At 47.3% G+C, this 15,916-nt stretch overlaps 1 protein-coding gene across 5 annotated transcripts in view; it reads left to right on the top strand.

The window, feature by feature from the left end:
- The window catches only part of PLEKHA2 (pleckstrin homology domain containing A2), a 55,601-nt gene that overhangs the window by 22,652 nt on the left and 17,033 nt on the right, over window positions 1-15,916 (top strand). For all 5 annotated transcript variants that reach the window (XM_046648528.1, XM_046648527.1, XM_046648526.1 and 2 more), the window contains 6 exons: window positions 1,303-1,359; window positions 7,211-7,259; window positions 8,984-9,081; window positions 14,591-14,731; window positions 15,314-15,460; window positions 15,791-15,859. In XM_046648528.1, the coding sequence (XP_046504484.1) occupies window positions 1,303-1,359; window positions 7,211-7,259; window positions 8,984-9,081; window positions 14,591-14,731; window positions 15,314-15,460; window positions 15,791-15,859 (561 nt within the window). The remainder of the gene's footprint in view (window positions 1-1,302; window positions 1,360-7,210; window positions 7,260-8,983; window positions 9,082-14,590; window positions 14,732-15,313; window positions 15,461-15,790; window positions 15,860-15,916) is intronic.

The following is a 15,916-nucleotide window of genomic DNA, read 5'->3' as shown; positions in this document are numbered from 1 at the left end:
ATCCATATTTGAAATGCGAATCTGGTGACTCAGAGGCAGCTTGTAGGTTTATGGCCTCATTTGCAAAAGGGGGAGATGTGCTTTCTAGATCTGTCACTGTAAAATTCTAGGGCTCTGGGAATCCTTTTATTGTGGTACTGTCTCCATCCATTTTTTCGTGAATGGGAAATTTCACACATTGTGGTTGCTTCAGTGATATTATAATTAATTTGGATAATTGGGCCCAGAAGGACTCTTCCTTCCCATCTAAGATACTTCTTAAGAGCAGTTTCCTGGAATGACAGGTCATTTCACTGTTAACCCTTTAAGAAATCTAGTAAATTCCCATTATCCAAGATTTACGTCTGTTTATTGCTTTGAGATGACCCCAGGTAATGGGTGCTTCAAGGTTATTCTTTGAGGCTTATGTAAAAGGTTTCAGAGGTCACCATGAGCTGTGGACAGGTTCTCAGGTCCATGATGGGGAGGGGGGTGGATTTTCCAATTATAAATCGGAAAGGCCACAGCTGTGATTTCTGATCTTGGCCATTTCTTTGATACATTACCATCCCTATAATGCTTTGTTTCTGACAATGGAGAAAATAGACAACCAGAGATTGTGCCAAGGTAGAATATTGCCAGACAAGGTGTCTGAATTTCTTGCCATTTTAAGAGTACATTTACTTAGTGTTTTATAGGTACAGACATCGTTCCATTTGGTACTCCTAATAGCCCTATGAAATAGACTGAACAGCTGTATTTTTTATTTCTGTCTTGTGTGAATCTGTATCCTATTTATTACAATAAAAACTTTGAAGTGGCATAAAACAGAAGCAAGCCAACAAGGAGAGCAGAGAAGTCAGGACAGAAAAAAATAGAATAGCTAACGCTTGTGGGGAGTCATCTGTGGACCAGGGACAATTCTAAGTGCTTTTAAATGTATTATTAATGCATCCTTACATCTGCCTTGTGAGGTGGGTACTATTATCCCTATTTTTACAGGAGGGAAAACTGAGGCTTAGTGGTCAAGGAACGTATTCACAGTCAAGTACTGGAGCCCACACTTTTAACCACTGTATTAGAATACTTCTCTATAATAACTAAGGTCATGGGCAACGTTAATGTACACATATCCATGTCAGGAATGATCACTGTTGTACCGATGAGGAAACTGAGCTAAAGAACGGGGTAAGTGACTGACTCAAGGTCACAAAGCCAGTAAGTGGCATACACAGAACTAGGACCTTGGTCTTCTGTTTCTTAGAGCTGTTTCCACTGCCTCACATGGCATCCTTCTTAAAACAAAAAACACGTGTCTTTCAGAACCTGGCAATTGGGGCAGGAGCCGTTGGATCTTTGCAGCTGACCTACATCTCGAAGGTAATGTTGGCCTGAAGCTCTGGGAATTTGTGTTCTGCAAGTAGGTTTAGTATCTAAACAAGAGGAAGTATTGGATCCTTCTGGCATTAGCATTTGGGGGTGTTGCATGGGTGCCCCCTTTCTTCATGGTTCCTGTGGAAGGTCTGCGGCTGACCAGGGCTGGGTGGGGCATGGCTAGCAGTTCTTGACTCCTGGGACACATCAGTCAGCCATGCTCCCAGCTCTTGCAAAGGAGGTATAGGTGATGGGGGTAGGAGTGAGACTTGACCTTTTTTGTAATTGGGACAAAGAGGAACACAAAAACAACAGAAAACCCAGTGACTGTAAAGGATTCTCCCAAAAGGTATAGTTAAACAGGAGCAGCTCCGAAATAGATGGGGCTCCTCTGGAATTGTGTCAATTACCCGAACAGGATTACTGTGGAGGGAAGGCCAAGAATGCCCGAGAAGGTCCTCAGACGTGCCAGGAAATCATTCAGCAGCCAGATAACTGCTGGAGAGCCTGGCAGGCAGGCTGACCGGCCATCCACCCCCTGGTCCAGTTTGTGCAGATGGGGCGGTGGCAACCCCCCTTCAGTAGTGAGACCAGGGTGGGGGCCGCAGCTGATTGGTGATGCCAACACGTAGCTGCTGAATTCAGCTTCTTTTAGTAGCCCCTCCCTGGAGCTGGCACCACTGCTGACCCGTGATGCAGCAGTGATAAAAAGACCGGGGGATTTAGGGCCTTGCCAGAAAGAGGAACTCTTTGTCCAGTGAGGAGAGCCAGGTGGCGCCCAGCCAGCATTGAGGTTCCGGAAGTCATGCTCTCCTGAGCACTCCTTACTTCAGGCCTCTTGGGGACCTCTGCTTCCTTGTCCATGTTCTCCCACCCTCAGGGGATTGAGGGGAGGGGGATCCTAATCTGAGTGGCTGCTGGCTCCCTTTTGTAACAAGCTTTGGGGGTCCTTGGGTTCAGCCTTCCATCCCAGCTGGTCTAAGGGCGAGTCTGGAGGTGGAGGTGGCTGCAGGGGCTGCAGGCAGAGTCTGGCGGGCACAGCTGGGTGCAAAGGCGGCCGATGCCCAGCTGTGTCTGAGCGGATTAGAGCCAGGAGATAATGACCTGGGGGAAGGGCCTTTGAAAGCGAAGCTTTGCTAGCACATCTGCGGGCAATTTGTGCCTGCCGTGTGGTAAGAAATGTGGCTGCCTCCTGGGCCAGGCGGGCCGGAGGCCTGAGCCTCCCCTCTCCTGTCCGGTCTTGCTGAGTGCTCATTAGGTTATTTCTCCAGAAGGCTTGGAGACAGAGCATTCGGAGACAGGGGAGCAGAGAACATCAATATTAATGACACCCCAACACTCTCCTGTTTGAGAAGATTTTTTTTTTCGATGGAGGAAGAGTGAATACAATTTCCTGCTGAATCATGATTTATAAATGCAGCTCAGATGAGGGTTTTTAGAGTTCTCAGCTTTGGAGGATGTCTCATTTAGAAAGGATGGACCTGCCTCTTAGCCCTTTATGGGAGGGGCAGGCCTGATGGGTTTTGCAAAACCCACAGCTGCCACTGGGTCAGGTTTCACAGAGCCGAGAGCCTTTAACTCCTGCCTGACCCAATGCTAGAAAGCAAGGGTTTTCCCTGAAAAACATTTAGCTGGGTACTGGTATCAAATTCTGCGTTATGGGTTATTTCTTGTTAACCCCTAGGTATTCCCTCCCAGAGGAGAGCGTTGAACCGCAGTGTCAGCCTGCCCTGTGGTGTGCATGTGGTCTCTCTGTTCAGGGGTGCTCTTCCGCAGTTCTTTCTTGAGCGCTAGTGTTGGGAAGAACAGAGATGAAAGTTCTTGACTTGATGTCATCCAGGGCATCGATGGCAGTGGAACCAGTTCTTGGGCAAACTAGAAGATGATTGATGCTGGCCTTTGGTGCCACCCACCTTCTCACTTTGCCTGATGGCCATCTCTTCTGCACAGCAAGCCCCACTCTTCCCCCCGACCTCCCAGCTTGTGTCCTGTTTTGTCAGGGCCTTGCCCTCAGTTAGCTGTAAGAAAGACCTTCCTAGAACAGTGGTTCCTAACTTTTTTGGGAGGGGTCACGAATCCTTTGGAGAGTCTGATGAAAAGTGGACTCATTTTCCAGGTAAATTAAATATGTGTGTACACACCCTGATTTTGCCTGTAATTTTAGGGCTCGTGGAGCCCCTGATGCTGGTCTAGAGACCCCGACTGAGAACCGTTCCCATCATTCTGTGTGGGTGGCTGCTGCTTCCTCTGGACCCAGGGGCTGAGCTGCACCAGAGCCCCAAGATTGTTCTGCTGCTGCTGCTTCTGCCAGAGGGGCCCCAGCTCCACTTCCGGCCAAGGGCAGACAGGGTGGGGCTGGCTAGCAGTGCCCTGCCGCCGTGAGTTTGCTGCTCCTGTGGTCTGTGTTTGATCTGATAAGAGCAAGTTCCTGAGAGTCTGTCAAGCTATGGAGCGGCCTCATCTGCGTCAATCTACTGGTGACCTGTGCCCATTCTCCCCTCACATCCCCAACCTCCTCTCACTGCTTACATAAACCAGGGCCTTCCAGTCAACCACTGTTGTGTAGCTACTCAGCGCTGTGGCCACCTTGGGGTGTGCAGATGGTTGTACTTGGCCACCCTCACTAGAGTCAGCCTGTCAGCCACACTTCTTCAAGGTCTTCTGTTCCTTCACTATGTCTGAAGGGGGCTGCACAGCCTCCCTGATCACCAACATGTGGTAGGGGTAGGGGGGAGAAGGGTTATACCTCCCAGTGGGCAGGGCTTCTGCTTCTGCGGTCACTGGGATGTCAGGGGGAGGCCAGAGCTATCTTTCTATGGTGGAAGGGAGCACCCATGTTGGCTCTTCTCTCTGAGGGGCACAGCAACAGGTTGATATGATTTCATTTTTGTCTTTTGCCATTTTATGACTGTAAAAAGGGGACTGGTGATTTCACTCTGGATTTGCCAGTTGGGAAGCCAATCAGAGATATTGAGGGTCTCACCCTTGTTAAGCAGCCCATCAGGGAAGAACCCGAACTGATGTCCTGCTAATTCAGCAAGGAGCTGCTTTGCTGAACAATCTTTCTGTGGTAACCCACGAGGCACGAGGCAAATTATAGGTGTGCCTGCGTGTAATCACGCATACCCCCTGACTGAGAACTGCGTAAACATATAAAAACAAAGAAACGAAAAACGAGGCTATCTCTTTGGAAGCCTCAGTCCCTGTAATGAGCACATGGGTAGCATCATCCCAGTGGAGGCTGGGAATGAGTCGTCAGAGCGGACCGTTTGTCCTCCAACCAGCGTGAAAAGTGTCTGCCACTGGTGCTCTCTCTAGCTGGTGATAAAGGTCAGTTTTTGGGGGGAAGGGCGAGTTTCCTAATAAGCCAGGGAAGGTCTGGAAGTCCCAGCTTTTCAAAGACGTTCTAAAGCCGAAAAGGGAAGGGGAGCCGTAAGATAGGGGGGTTCTGAGGGCCACATTGACCAAGGAAGTTCTACGATGGTGAGGGTCATACAGGAACCGTGGGCAGGACCCATGAGTTTATGGGCATGAGGACCCGCAAGAACGTGGAGGCAGAGGGATAGAGCAAGAAAATGCGTTACTGACAGGTCGGAACATCAGACACAAGCAGGATGAAGACACACACTGTGGTTCAGATTGAATTCCTGGGTCTGAAACCCGGGGAAACAAGAGCCCAGGGGCAGGCCTGGAGCTCTGGTGCACGGTTCCCGGGAGTGGGGAGACCTTCCTAAATTTGGATAGTCTGTGTTTGAACTCAGGATACGTGCGTTCACCTTTGCTTAAATCTACATGTTTTTAGGCCTATTTCAAGACTTTCTTAGGCCCTGTGGCCTCCACCTCACACCATGGTAAACATATCAAAACACACCCACATCCCTCGTTAAATGTAATTGTTTGGCTGTAAAATATTTGAAAGGAATTTAATCCTTTTACTTTGGGAATAATTTGGCTATGAGTAACTCATTTAATTTATGATTGGCTCTCATTTCTTGGCAATCACCTTGCACACCCAAGGATTCTTGTGAACTAAGAAAATTGAAGCTACTAATTATTTTCAAATGTGATGAAATTTTTGTGAATGTTTAATTGAAACATTAGTGAAGTTGACTTCATGTGACATCTTGTAGGCATTTAATTAAATACTTATCAATGAGCTTGATAGAATGTTATACAGATATTTAATTAAATATTTATTAATGTTGAGTATGTCATGTGTCTTTTGTATGTTGGAGGCCGGGCATTTTATTTTCAGACCTCATGTGTTTTTGTAGCCCTCTGAGAAGCTCACAAGGCCCTCAGCATTTTGACCATGTGTAAGCATGGCATTGCCTGTGTTAACATGTGGAGTGGGATTTTAAAAGAAACAAGGTGTTGGGAGCTATAAATAGTCCCTCCTTGATTGGGCAGCTTCTGTATGACAGGGCGGGCTAAGTGCCTCACCTGTACCACCACATTTAATCCCCACAATCACCCTGGGAGAACGTGATCTTGTTTCTGTATTTGAGAAAACAGGAAATGGGGGTCACACAATGGGGACACTGGGACTTGAGCCCTGGCCCCTTGGCACCAAAGGCCAGGCTGTCCTGCCTGTCCTTCATTTGGTCTTTTACAGACAGCCGCCCCAGTTCCCGTCTTCAGTATTTGGGGCAGTATTAATTTTGGTTGTTAAGGAAGCTGGGCAGGTCTATCGAAAGAACTTAGAACCAAGAGCGAGAGTCCAGACAGACTGGCGGGTCAGTCATTGTTAGTCATTTAGCAACTGTGAGCTATGAAGAGATCTTAATTTTGACTCAAGATTTTTCTTCAGCTCTTGGCTTCTAATATGCCCCCTGTTAAAGCAAGAACCACTCCTGGAGCCCATAGGTGAGAACAAGTAGAGATGCTCTTGGCTGGAAAGGGGATTAAAGGAACAGTGTCCATGAGAGGATTATGACAACACGTGAATAGTTCCTAGCTTAGGGCTCAGGGGAAGGTGGCTGCCCCCTCAGGAATCCCAGGGACAGTGGTGGAGGCCTGCTCCAGGGAGGTTCACCCTCCGCCGAGGGTAGTCCTAATCTTTGTGGGCATATGATGGGGTAGGACTTGCTTTCCTTTATTCATTCAGTGTACTTGAACCTGAATATGTGGGCTCACATATACATATGCTCAGGACTGTACACACAAAGGGTAGGATTGAAAAAGCAGGATGAAATAACACAACAGGAGGTATAAAAATGTTTCTGCTTTCTTATGCCCTTTTCCTGAATCCATAGGTATCTCTCTGATTCCATGAGCCCCCCTCTGGGCATGTGGAAAGTGCTTGTTTTCATGATTAAGGAGCCAGGGTGGATATAAAGGGAATTGATCAGTGTGTCCAGATGCAGTGAGTGACATGCGGCCTCATCTTTCTGTGAGCCCTAATTGGAATCTGTGTATTTGTAGCAGTACCACCTTCAATTTGGACAGCTGTTTGGGGAGGGGCTTGGTGGTTGAGAGAGCAGTGGAATCTTGCTAGTGTGAATGGGACCAGTAGAGGTTTTGTGGTCCAAAGAGAATTTTGTCAGGACTCAGTGGCTTTTAAAAGTGTTTTTGCAAAGATAAAGATGAACACAGACACCAAGATAGTAGTTAACTCTGAGGGGTGAGGGTGGGATTCTGTGAGGGAGGAGCATGCACAGGGCTTCTAAGAAATGGGACTGATAACGGGCTATTTCTTAATCTGGATGGTGAGTAATACAGGATTTCCACTTAATTATTATTCTTTAAAATGTTCACTTATGTTTTATATACTCTTCTGAAAAGTTTCACAGTAAAAAATTTTGAAAAAAATTGCTAAAAACATATTCACGTTTCTTTTATATTTTATTTGATTTAGGTGAGCATAGCTACCCCAAAGCAGAAACCAAAAACTCCGTTTTGCTTTGGTAAGTAATTGGGCCAGAGGGTGAGTTTTCTGAACACGCCTCCAGCAACTTCCTCTTTTGTGTGGAGACAGTCCTGTGACCACATGTGACTTACACCCTGTGTGTATGAGTGACTTCAGTGGCAGCGATGTTCCCAGGTCTCAAGCAGTACTGCTTCCCCTGGTCTCACTGCAAAGATTGTTAATAACATAAGACAGAGGAACAGGGGCCAGTGATATTTCAGTTTTCCTGATTCTGTGGGGCGGGGTGAAGGTATTTACTAGAAGTTTCTAGAAACCCTCATCTCAGAGCTGAGTAATGATGTGCTCAGGAAACGTAGAGACTTGGAGGAATGGGAGGGATAATAGAAAAGAAGGAATGTTCTGTTGAGGGTCTCAGTGTTGCCAAATGAGTGACAGTGTTGAGAGTGACATAGGAAGCAGAGCCGCTCAGTGGATGCCTCTAGTCATTTAGTCATCAGTTATTTGTTTGGCTCCCACTATGTTCTCAGTACTGTACTAAGTGCTACAGGCAGATGCTAGGAAATAGTTTCTGTTGAATATCGGCTCTATGAAGGCAGGGGTATTCCTGTTGTCACTGCTGTGTCTGAGGATGCGGACAGGTTCCTGGCTGTGGCGGATGCTCAATAAATATTTGTTGAGTGATGAGTGAACTAATGAATTCTATGTTTACTCCGTGATGCTCACCTCCTATAGTGCAGGCTTATTTATGTTAGGAGAATAAATTGGTCCCTTGAGCTGTCCTCTCTCCCAACTTCAGGTTGGTTCAAACTTCTTTGATGCTGTCATTCTCCCATTTCTTTGGGATATCATTGCTAAGCTCAAAAATAACTCAGATTTTGTGGTCAGCAGATCTGGAAAAAAAATATAAACCCAGAAGTAAATTGCTGACCTAATGGAGTGCTCAGAGGAAAGAACAGGTTGAACGTGAGGTCAAGGTCACAGACTTGATCTCATGCAAGCTTTGTTCCGTTTCTCAACTACAGACGAGACTGCTAACCCAGGCCACTTGTGCCCGTGGAAACAAGGAGCCCCGGGACCGAAATTATATATGTATTGTCATGACTGTAAATCTGTTAGCACCTCTAAAAAGCAGTTAAGCGTGTGTCTTGGTAATGGCTGACTAGCAGCCCCCTCACTGCACAGCAGCTTGTTAAGGCTGTTAATGTTGTCAGATGTCATTCCTGTAGCCAATGGAATAATCCATGGGTTTTTTTTCCGGTGAGGAAGATTCGCCCTGAGCTGACCTCCATTGCCAATCTTTCTCTCTCTTTTTTTTCTTTTTTGGCTTGAGGAAGATTTGCCCTGAGCTAACATCCATTGCCAATCTTCCTCTTTTTTTTTTCCTTTTTTGGCTTGAGGAAGATTCGCCCTGAGCTAACATCTGTGCCAGTCTTCCTCCATTTTGTATGTGGGATGCCTCCACAACATAGCTGATGAGTGGAGTAGGTCTGCACCCAGGATCGAAACCTGTGAAGCTGGGCTGGGGAAGCGGACCGCGCAGAACCTTAACCACTCGGCCATGGGGCCAGCCCCAAGAATGCACACTTTTAAAGAGACAGAGCAGTGTAGCCTGCTGCTTCCTCCATATTCATGCAGGTCACTTCACACCGTGAGGAGTGTCTTCTACTTTGCTGCTTCAAGCACCTTAGTTTTGTGGAGTGTTTTTGTAGTGTGTGTGTTCTAACCTGGGTTTTTCTCCCTTCTTCCCTGTGACTTTTGCAGTCATCAATGCCCTCTCCCAGAGGTATTTTCTTCAAGCCAATGACCAGAAAGATCTGAAGGACTGGGTTGAAGCCCTGAACCACGCCAGCAAAATCACTGTACGTATGATTCCTTCTCCTTTCTGGAGGGAGTTGGAGCCTCTCCCAGCATGTGGCCTGTTTGGGTGGGGAGCAACTCAGATGGTAGCAGGGCCTTTCCCAAGAGCTTGTTCCAGACCCAGTTCCCCCTGCCTCTTCTCACACCTTGGCTGACTAACCACAAGTTGAACTGAGAGTTTGAGTTTGAATCAAGTTCAGGGGGAAGTTTATGGAGTGTCCCCTTTGTGCTTCCTGGGAGGGCTCCTGGGCAGTTATGTTTTGGGTCATTCTGGGATGCTGATTCAGAATGTGGTGGGATTAGAAAATGGATTGCTGACTATGAGAAATAAAGGGAAAGCATATGAGGAGGGAGTCAGAACTTTTTCCTGGCTTGGAGGATGCTCTTCTTCCTTTGAGAGGTTGCCTGGCGGATCAGTCCAGGCCACTCCACCAATGCATCCTGGGAAAGCTTCCATGTAAAAGCGTCACTGAACTAGTTCACTGACTGTCCTGTGAGTCTCCCATTTTCCTTGACTTGGTTGATGAAGAACTCCTTTCTTCCTTAGAAATGCAGAAAAAGAAAAGGAGAAAGGTGGGAAGGAAGAGAGGGAAAACTGTATGTTTTGGAGAAAAAACTAGACCTTTAGCCAATAATATAGGCAGACTTCTGGCCTGTAAACCATAGTTTGCATGCTGAAAAGTTGGATTTTCTATATCATACAGTCAGAAATGCTTACATTCTAGTGACTTCCACTAATAACCCTTATGTACTGGAGTGAATTATTCTCCCAGATACCTCAGGGTTCGCATGAATAAATTAACAGAAGAGATCTTTGCACCTATCCAGCACTTGTGATGCTGGACCCAAGCAGAGCACAGTTCAGTCACCCAGGTGGTTTTGCTGGTTACTTTATTATTCTGATGAACCTTGGTAAACCCGTGAAAAGACAAAGGAATGGTGGGCGGGAGGGAGACTACTGCCAACTCACATATGCCTGCCAACCCATGTGCTTGTGTATGTGGCTCTAGAGTGCTGATCGGAGTAAAAGTTTTCTTCGTTCATGTTGGGCTCCTCACTCTTTTGTGTCTTCCACAATTTGGAGAGTCTCTCAGCATCTAATACTTCATTCTCTCCTCCAGGATTTCTGCCTCTGTTCCTGCCTGGTGAACTGGGCCATACAGCTTGCAAGGCAGTGGGGGGGCTCTTTGCCTTTTTTCTGTACCTTGAGCATGGACTTGCTCTAAGCGGCTCATTCCCCCTGCCTCTTTTCTGGCCCCACAGAGCAGAAGTTACAGGCTCCAGGAGTGGGAATGAGCATGATGGTGCCCAGAGGCTGGAAGTTCAAAGGCCTGCTAGAATGTCAAAGCCTTCTTCAGCTTCTCCAGAGTCTCCAGCCTCCCTCTTCTTTCCTTTGCTCCATTTATACATCTCTTCACCCCTCCTGCCAAAGGTCCTGTGGCGTAGAAGAAAGAGGAAGGGGGCTCGACTTCCTAACCTTTATGTATCCTGGACGGGTTTACTCCTTTCTCCACTTCCACAAGCCAGCCCAGGTGGTCTAGTGGTTAAGATTTGGCACTTTCACTACCGTGGCCTGGGTTCATTTCCTGGTCAGGGAACCACACCACCCATCTGTCGGTTGTCACAGTGTGGTAGCTGCATGTTGCTGTGATGCTGAAAGCTGTGCCACAGGTATTTCAGATACCAGCAGGTCACCCATAGTGGACAAGTGTCAGTGAAGTTTCCAGACTAAGACAGACTAAGAAAAAAGACCTGGGCACCCACTTCCAAAAAATTGACCATGAAAACACTATGAGTAGCAGTGGAATATTGTCTGAGATAGCTCTGGAAGCTGAGTGGATGGTGCAAAAAAAATCCAGTAGAGCCCGAGTTGCTAGGAGTCGGAATCAACTCAATGACGCTAACAACAACAACCACTTCTACATCATCCTGTACTGTGTGTCCTTTTTTAGGGAGGCTGGGACACCACACTGGGTACAGACATATATTTATTTTAGGGCACGTTATGTGCAAAGTGAAGCAGCAGGCACTTTGGGGGATACAGAGGTGACAGAGGCAACAGGTAATGTAGAGAGCCAAGCTTCACACGTGCCCTGTTGTTCTCCCCTCACGTCACTCTTGTGAGACAGGTGGTTTTACTGCCACTTTTTAGATGAGGAAAATGGAAATCAGAGTCTTGCTCAAAGCCTAGACCTTAATAAATGGTAGAGATGGGATTCCAACCTGGGACCCTATGACTTTCAAGACCTAGGAGTCTATAAAAATATTAAAAACGAGCAAGTATTAAAATATGTCACATTACACACCACTTGTACATATGTGGCTTCATTTTAGCCTCATAAAAACCTTAGGTAGGAAGGACAGGTGTTGTTATCCCCATTTATAAATGAGGAAATGGAAATGCCTAGAGATCAAAGTGGCTTGCCCAAAGTTATGGAGCCAGGATGGATCCAGTTTTTCTCCCCATAGATCACTGTTCATTTTATGCTAAGGTCATTGAGTCCTTATGACTAAAGAAAATGATTAACATATGGCATTTAAAGAACTGGGTTCTCTCAAAGTATTAGTATTCCCGTATTAGTTTTCTGGGGCTCCTGTACAAAACTGGGTGGCTTAAAACAAGAGAAATTTATTTTCTCACAGTTCTGGAGGCCAGAAGTCTGAAATCAAGGTGTCGGCAAGGCTGGGTTCCCTCTGAAGACTCTGGGGGAGAGTCCTTTGCCTCTTCCAGCTTCTGGTGGTTCCCAGCAGTCCTCGGCATTCCCTGGCTTGTAGCTGCACCACTCCATCTCTGCCTGTCATTGTATGGTCTCTGTACCCTCTTCTTATAAGGACCTTAGTCGTTGGACCTGGAGCCCACCTTAAAGCAGTATGACCTCATCTTGATTTAATTATATCTGCAAAGACCCTATTTCCAAATCAGATCACATCTGGGGTTATGGGTGGACAGTTTTAGGGGGACATTATTCAACTCCCTACATTTCCGAAAACGGTTGAAAACTGAGCAGTAAAAGTACAGCACAGCTCCCCCCTAAGTTGGATTATTCCTCATAGTGGTCTAGCCATGCCTGGTGGGAAGAAAGATGAGTCCCTTCAAATTTCATTTCACATTGCAGATAAGATCCATGTGGATCTCCCCCATCAGAGGTGGATGGAAGAGGCACACTCAATTAGGCTTCTGGGATATGGACAAACCATAAGAATGACCTCATTTTCAAGATATGGAGTGTACCTGGTGCTGAGTTTGTCATCCACAGGCTGATCTAAAGTCTTGGAAAGCAGAACCGGCTTTGGAAAGGCTCTGGGTGGTTGGTGAGAAGCAACCCACACTGCAGGGGCATGAGTGGTGACAACCAGCGGTTCTCTGGGTGGGCTGATGACTCTGCGAGGCCACATAACAGCCAAAGCTTCTCTGAGTTCTTTTCTGGCCACTGGAACTCTCAAAGGCTTCTTCCCTCTTTCTTTGCTGGATTTCGGGAATTCATCTGGGGGGAATTTCTGCTGTTTCATGGAGGTTTTATCACTAAACATCCCAGCAATAATCAACATCCCCGAAGAATTCCATCACACAGTAGGAAAACTCAGAAAGGATAGGGTAGGTAGGTAGGTAGTGGTATTTAGCGATTGGGAGTCAGGCAGTCCTGGGAAAATAATGCCTACTTGATAAGATTGCTTGAGCTTAGGGATAAGACAGTAAAGAGTTTAGTACGTTGCCTGGCACTAAATGGAGGCTCAAAGAAATGGGAACTGCTGTTGTGTCTCTGAGACAGGTAGAAGGAAAAGAGAAGGTGGATTTCTGGCCCGATCTGGAGAGGTGGTGGGCAGAGGTCACCCTTGTCTATGTAAACTGAGTGTGCACACCAGGAAGAGAGGTCTCATCTTCTTTCTGGGGCCCCAGCATAATCACAGTGGTCTTCCTCCTTTGGGTAGAGACCAAATGGAGTGGTCCTCAGTCCCCATCCTTGGCAGAGTTCTCATGTGGCCCTGAGGTATGAGCTCTTGAAAGCTCTGGATTCTTAGGTCTTTCTGGCTCCCAAGGCTGTAGAAGGAGTGGAAGAAGCTGTTAGCTTTTCTCCTGGATGTTAGCTGCCGTTACTTTCCTGGCAGATCCACTGAGGATGTTGAGTTCTTGCGAAGGAGGGGCTTTGCGATGCTGTAGATGCCGTATCAGCAGGGAGTCAGGTTTTACTCTCTGTTTGCTTATTAATCATGGCTTTGGGCAAATGACTGTTCTAGGCCCCTCTTTTTTCGTACAACATGAAAAATTTCATCAGCATTTGCAGATTCTAGTATAAATGAGTGACGTGGGCGAGGAGGAAGAAAAACAACAAGACAAATGAGGATAAATGGCATCTAACATGTGGCCTCGGTTTTTGGGAGAATGGTAGGGACAGTGGCAAACTGAAGAGTGTATTCCCTGTCTAAAGAGGGAACTGCTGCTTAGCTAGAAATCTGGATTTTTATGTGAAATATCCCAAATTTTAAATGTAGATTGAAAAACACAGTGCATAGGACAAACAAAACACAGTTTGGGCAAAGTCTGCCTTTGGGCCACCAGTTGGCAACCTGTGACCTGTGGTTTCAAACTAACAGTACAAATTTTGTGATCATTTGATCATCCGTGGTGCTCTTTCTCTGTCAAGGGGAGGAATAGAAATAACTCGCTTTTCCAAAGGGGCTGTGTTTGTAAATGTTAACACTGTTTGTGAAATGTTACTTAAGATATTTTGTAAGGCTTTTATATTTTATTTGCATTTCTAAAGTTTTTAAATTTATATACTCTCATTTGATAACCACAACAACTCTATGACATAAATGTTATTCCTTTTTCCATCTTACATGAGACAATTTTGGCTTAGAGAGAGAAGTTTGAGCATTTGTCAGAGGCCACTCAGTTAGTGGCAGGTCAGGAGTTATACCCCAGGACCTTGGGCTCCCCAGTTCGATACCTTGTCCCACATGTGTGTCCCCTGTCCCTCCGCCTAGCCTGCTTTCTCCCGTCTTTACATTCCTGGTTCCTTCTCATCCCTCAGGTTACTGTTTCAGCATCTCCTCCTCTGGAGACCTCCGCCAAACACTCCATTTCAGCTAGTTCCCCTGCTGCTGTCTCAGCTCCTGTTTGTTTTCTTTACGGTGCTCACCATGATGTGTGATTACTCTGTTTGCTTGCATCTTTTGCCAGTCTCCCCTTCTAGCATGTAAGTGCCCCAATATGTGTCTGTGTTTGCTGTTTTATCTTTGGTCTCTAGCCAGGGAAGGGCTGGCTCATAGTGGGTGCTCAGTGCATTTATTAAGTGCATCCCTGTGTGGGTGTGCGTGTGCATGGCGAGTGGTTCTGGCAGAGTTCTTCATATTTAGGTATGGATCGATGGAAGGGCTGAGGAGGAGAGGCTGTCTTCTATAATTTGGTATATTAGCTTTTCTCACCCACCCCCCTCCCCCATCCTGCTTTTGGCTCCCTGCTTTTCCTAACCTTTGGTTTCCTGTTGACCATGTTGTCATTCTTCCCAGGTACCCAAAGCTGGGAGCCTGCCCCTGACTACCGAAGTTCTCAAAAGTATAGCAGTTCCTCCGGCCCTAGAGAAGAAGCCGCAGGTGGCCTACAAGACAGAGATCATCGGAGGGGTGGTGGTACACACACCCATCAACCAGGTGCTGGGGCCTGGGGCTGCCAGGGGCTAGAGGAGGAATGGTAGTGTCCATGGTATGCCAGTGATGTGCACCGAGGGCTGCACTGAGAACAGGGTGGATGGGAGTGGGGGAGCCAGTACAGATGGGGTGGTCAAGAAGCTATAGGGCAGGGGTGGGTGTGAGGGATGGCAGTGCAGCAGTCGAGGTCATTGCATCCGGAAGCTCTGTGGCCAGTGTGGTTCTATACCAAACACAAGAGACTAGCGCTTGTAAGTCCCATGGGAAGTGGGGCCAAGGAAAGCAGGTGAGGCTGGAAACAAGCCCACCGTCCCTCCTTCCCTTCTGTGCTTATCCCCTTTCTGGTATGCATTCTCTGTCCTTCCCTCCCTCCTGGGTCTGTCCAACCTCCCCAAGTCATGTTCTGTGAAAGTACCTGGTACCTGGTGGGAGCAAAGTAAACGTTTATTTCTTGTTTAGTTCTTCTTTGACTGCCATAGGGGACAAAGAGGTGAGGGATGATTGGCCAGAGGGCGCTGTGTGGGGTGGGGTGTGCTTGTATAAAGAGAGGAGGGAGGTGCTAATCCTGACACTGTTTCCTTGTAGAACGGTGGGGATGGGCAGGAAGGGAGTGAGCCGGGGTCCCACGCCCTCCTTCGAAGGTCTCAGAGTTACATCCCCACGACAGGCGGCCGTGTTCCCACTGGGCCCCCTCTCATTAAGAGCGGCTACTGCGTGAAGCAAGGGAATGTGGTGAGTGTTGGCATGGGGGCCGGAACGGGTTATGGTGACTCCTCCTTGGGGCCCGTGGGTGTGGGCTTATAGGGGAGAACAGGCTGGAAGGAGTAGCTCAAGTCATCTGTGCAAGCCACCACCTTTGGGTGGTGAGAGATTTGGGACCAAACCCTCGTCCCTGTAGGTCAGAAGTATTACTCCTGATAGGATGAAGTCTCCCCCACAAACCTGAATGTGGGAACCCAGCTTCCATGGGGCTGGATCCCCGGGAGCTTCGAACTGGAACACCTTCTTTGGAAGAATGCTGGGATCTCTTCCAAATGTTCTGCTTTGTACTTTTCGTTTCAGCGGAAGAGCTGGAAACGTCGCTTCTTTGCACTTGATGACTTTACCATCTGCTACTTCAAGTGTGAGCAGGTTTGTAGTGGCTCTGGGGCCCTTCTGAGAGGTCATGGGAGCAAGAGGCCCACGAAG

This window comes from Equus quagga, chromosome 22, assembly GCF_021613505.1.
Source record: "Equus quagga isolate Etosha38 chromosome 22, UCLA_HA_Equagga_1.0, whole genome shotgun sequence".
NCBI lineage: Eukaryota > Metazoa > Chordata > Mammalia > Perissodactyla > Equidae > Equus > Equus quagga.
Note: the sequence above shows the minus strand (reverse complement) of the source record. Positions and strands in the feature narration are given on the sequence as shown.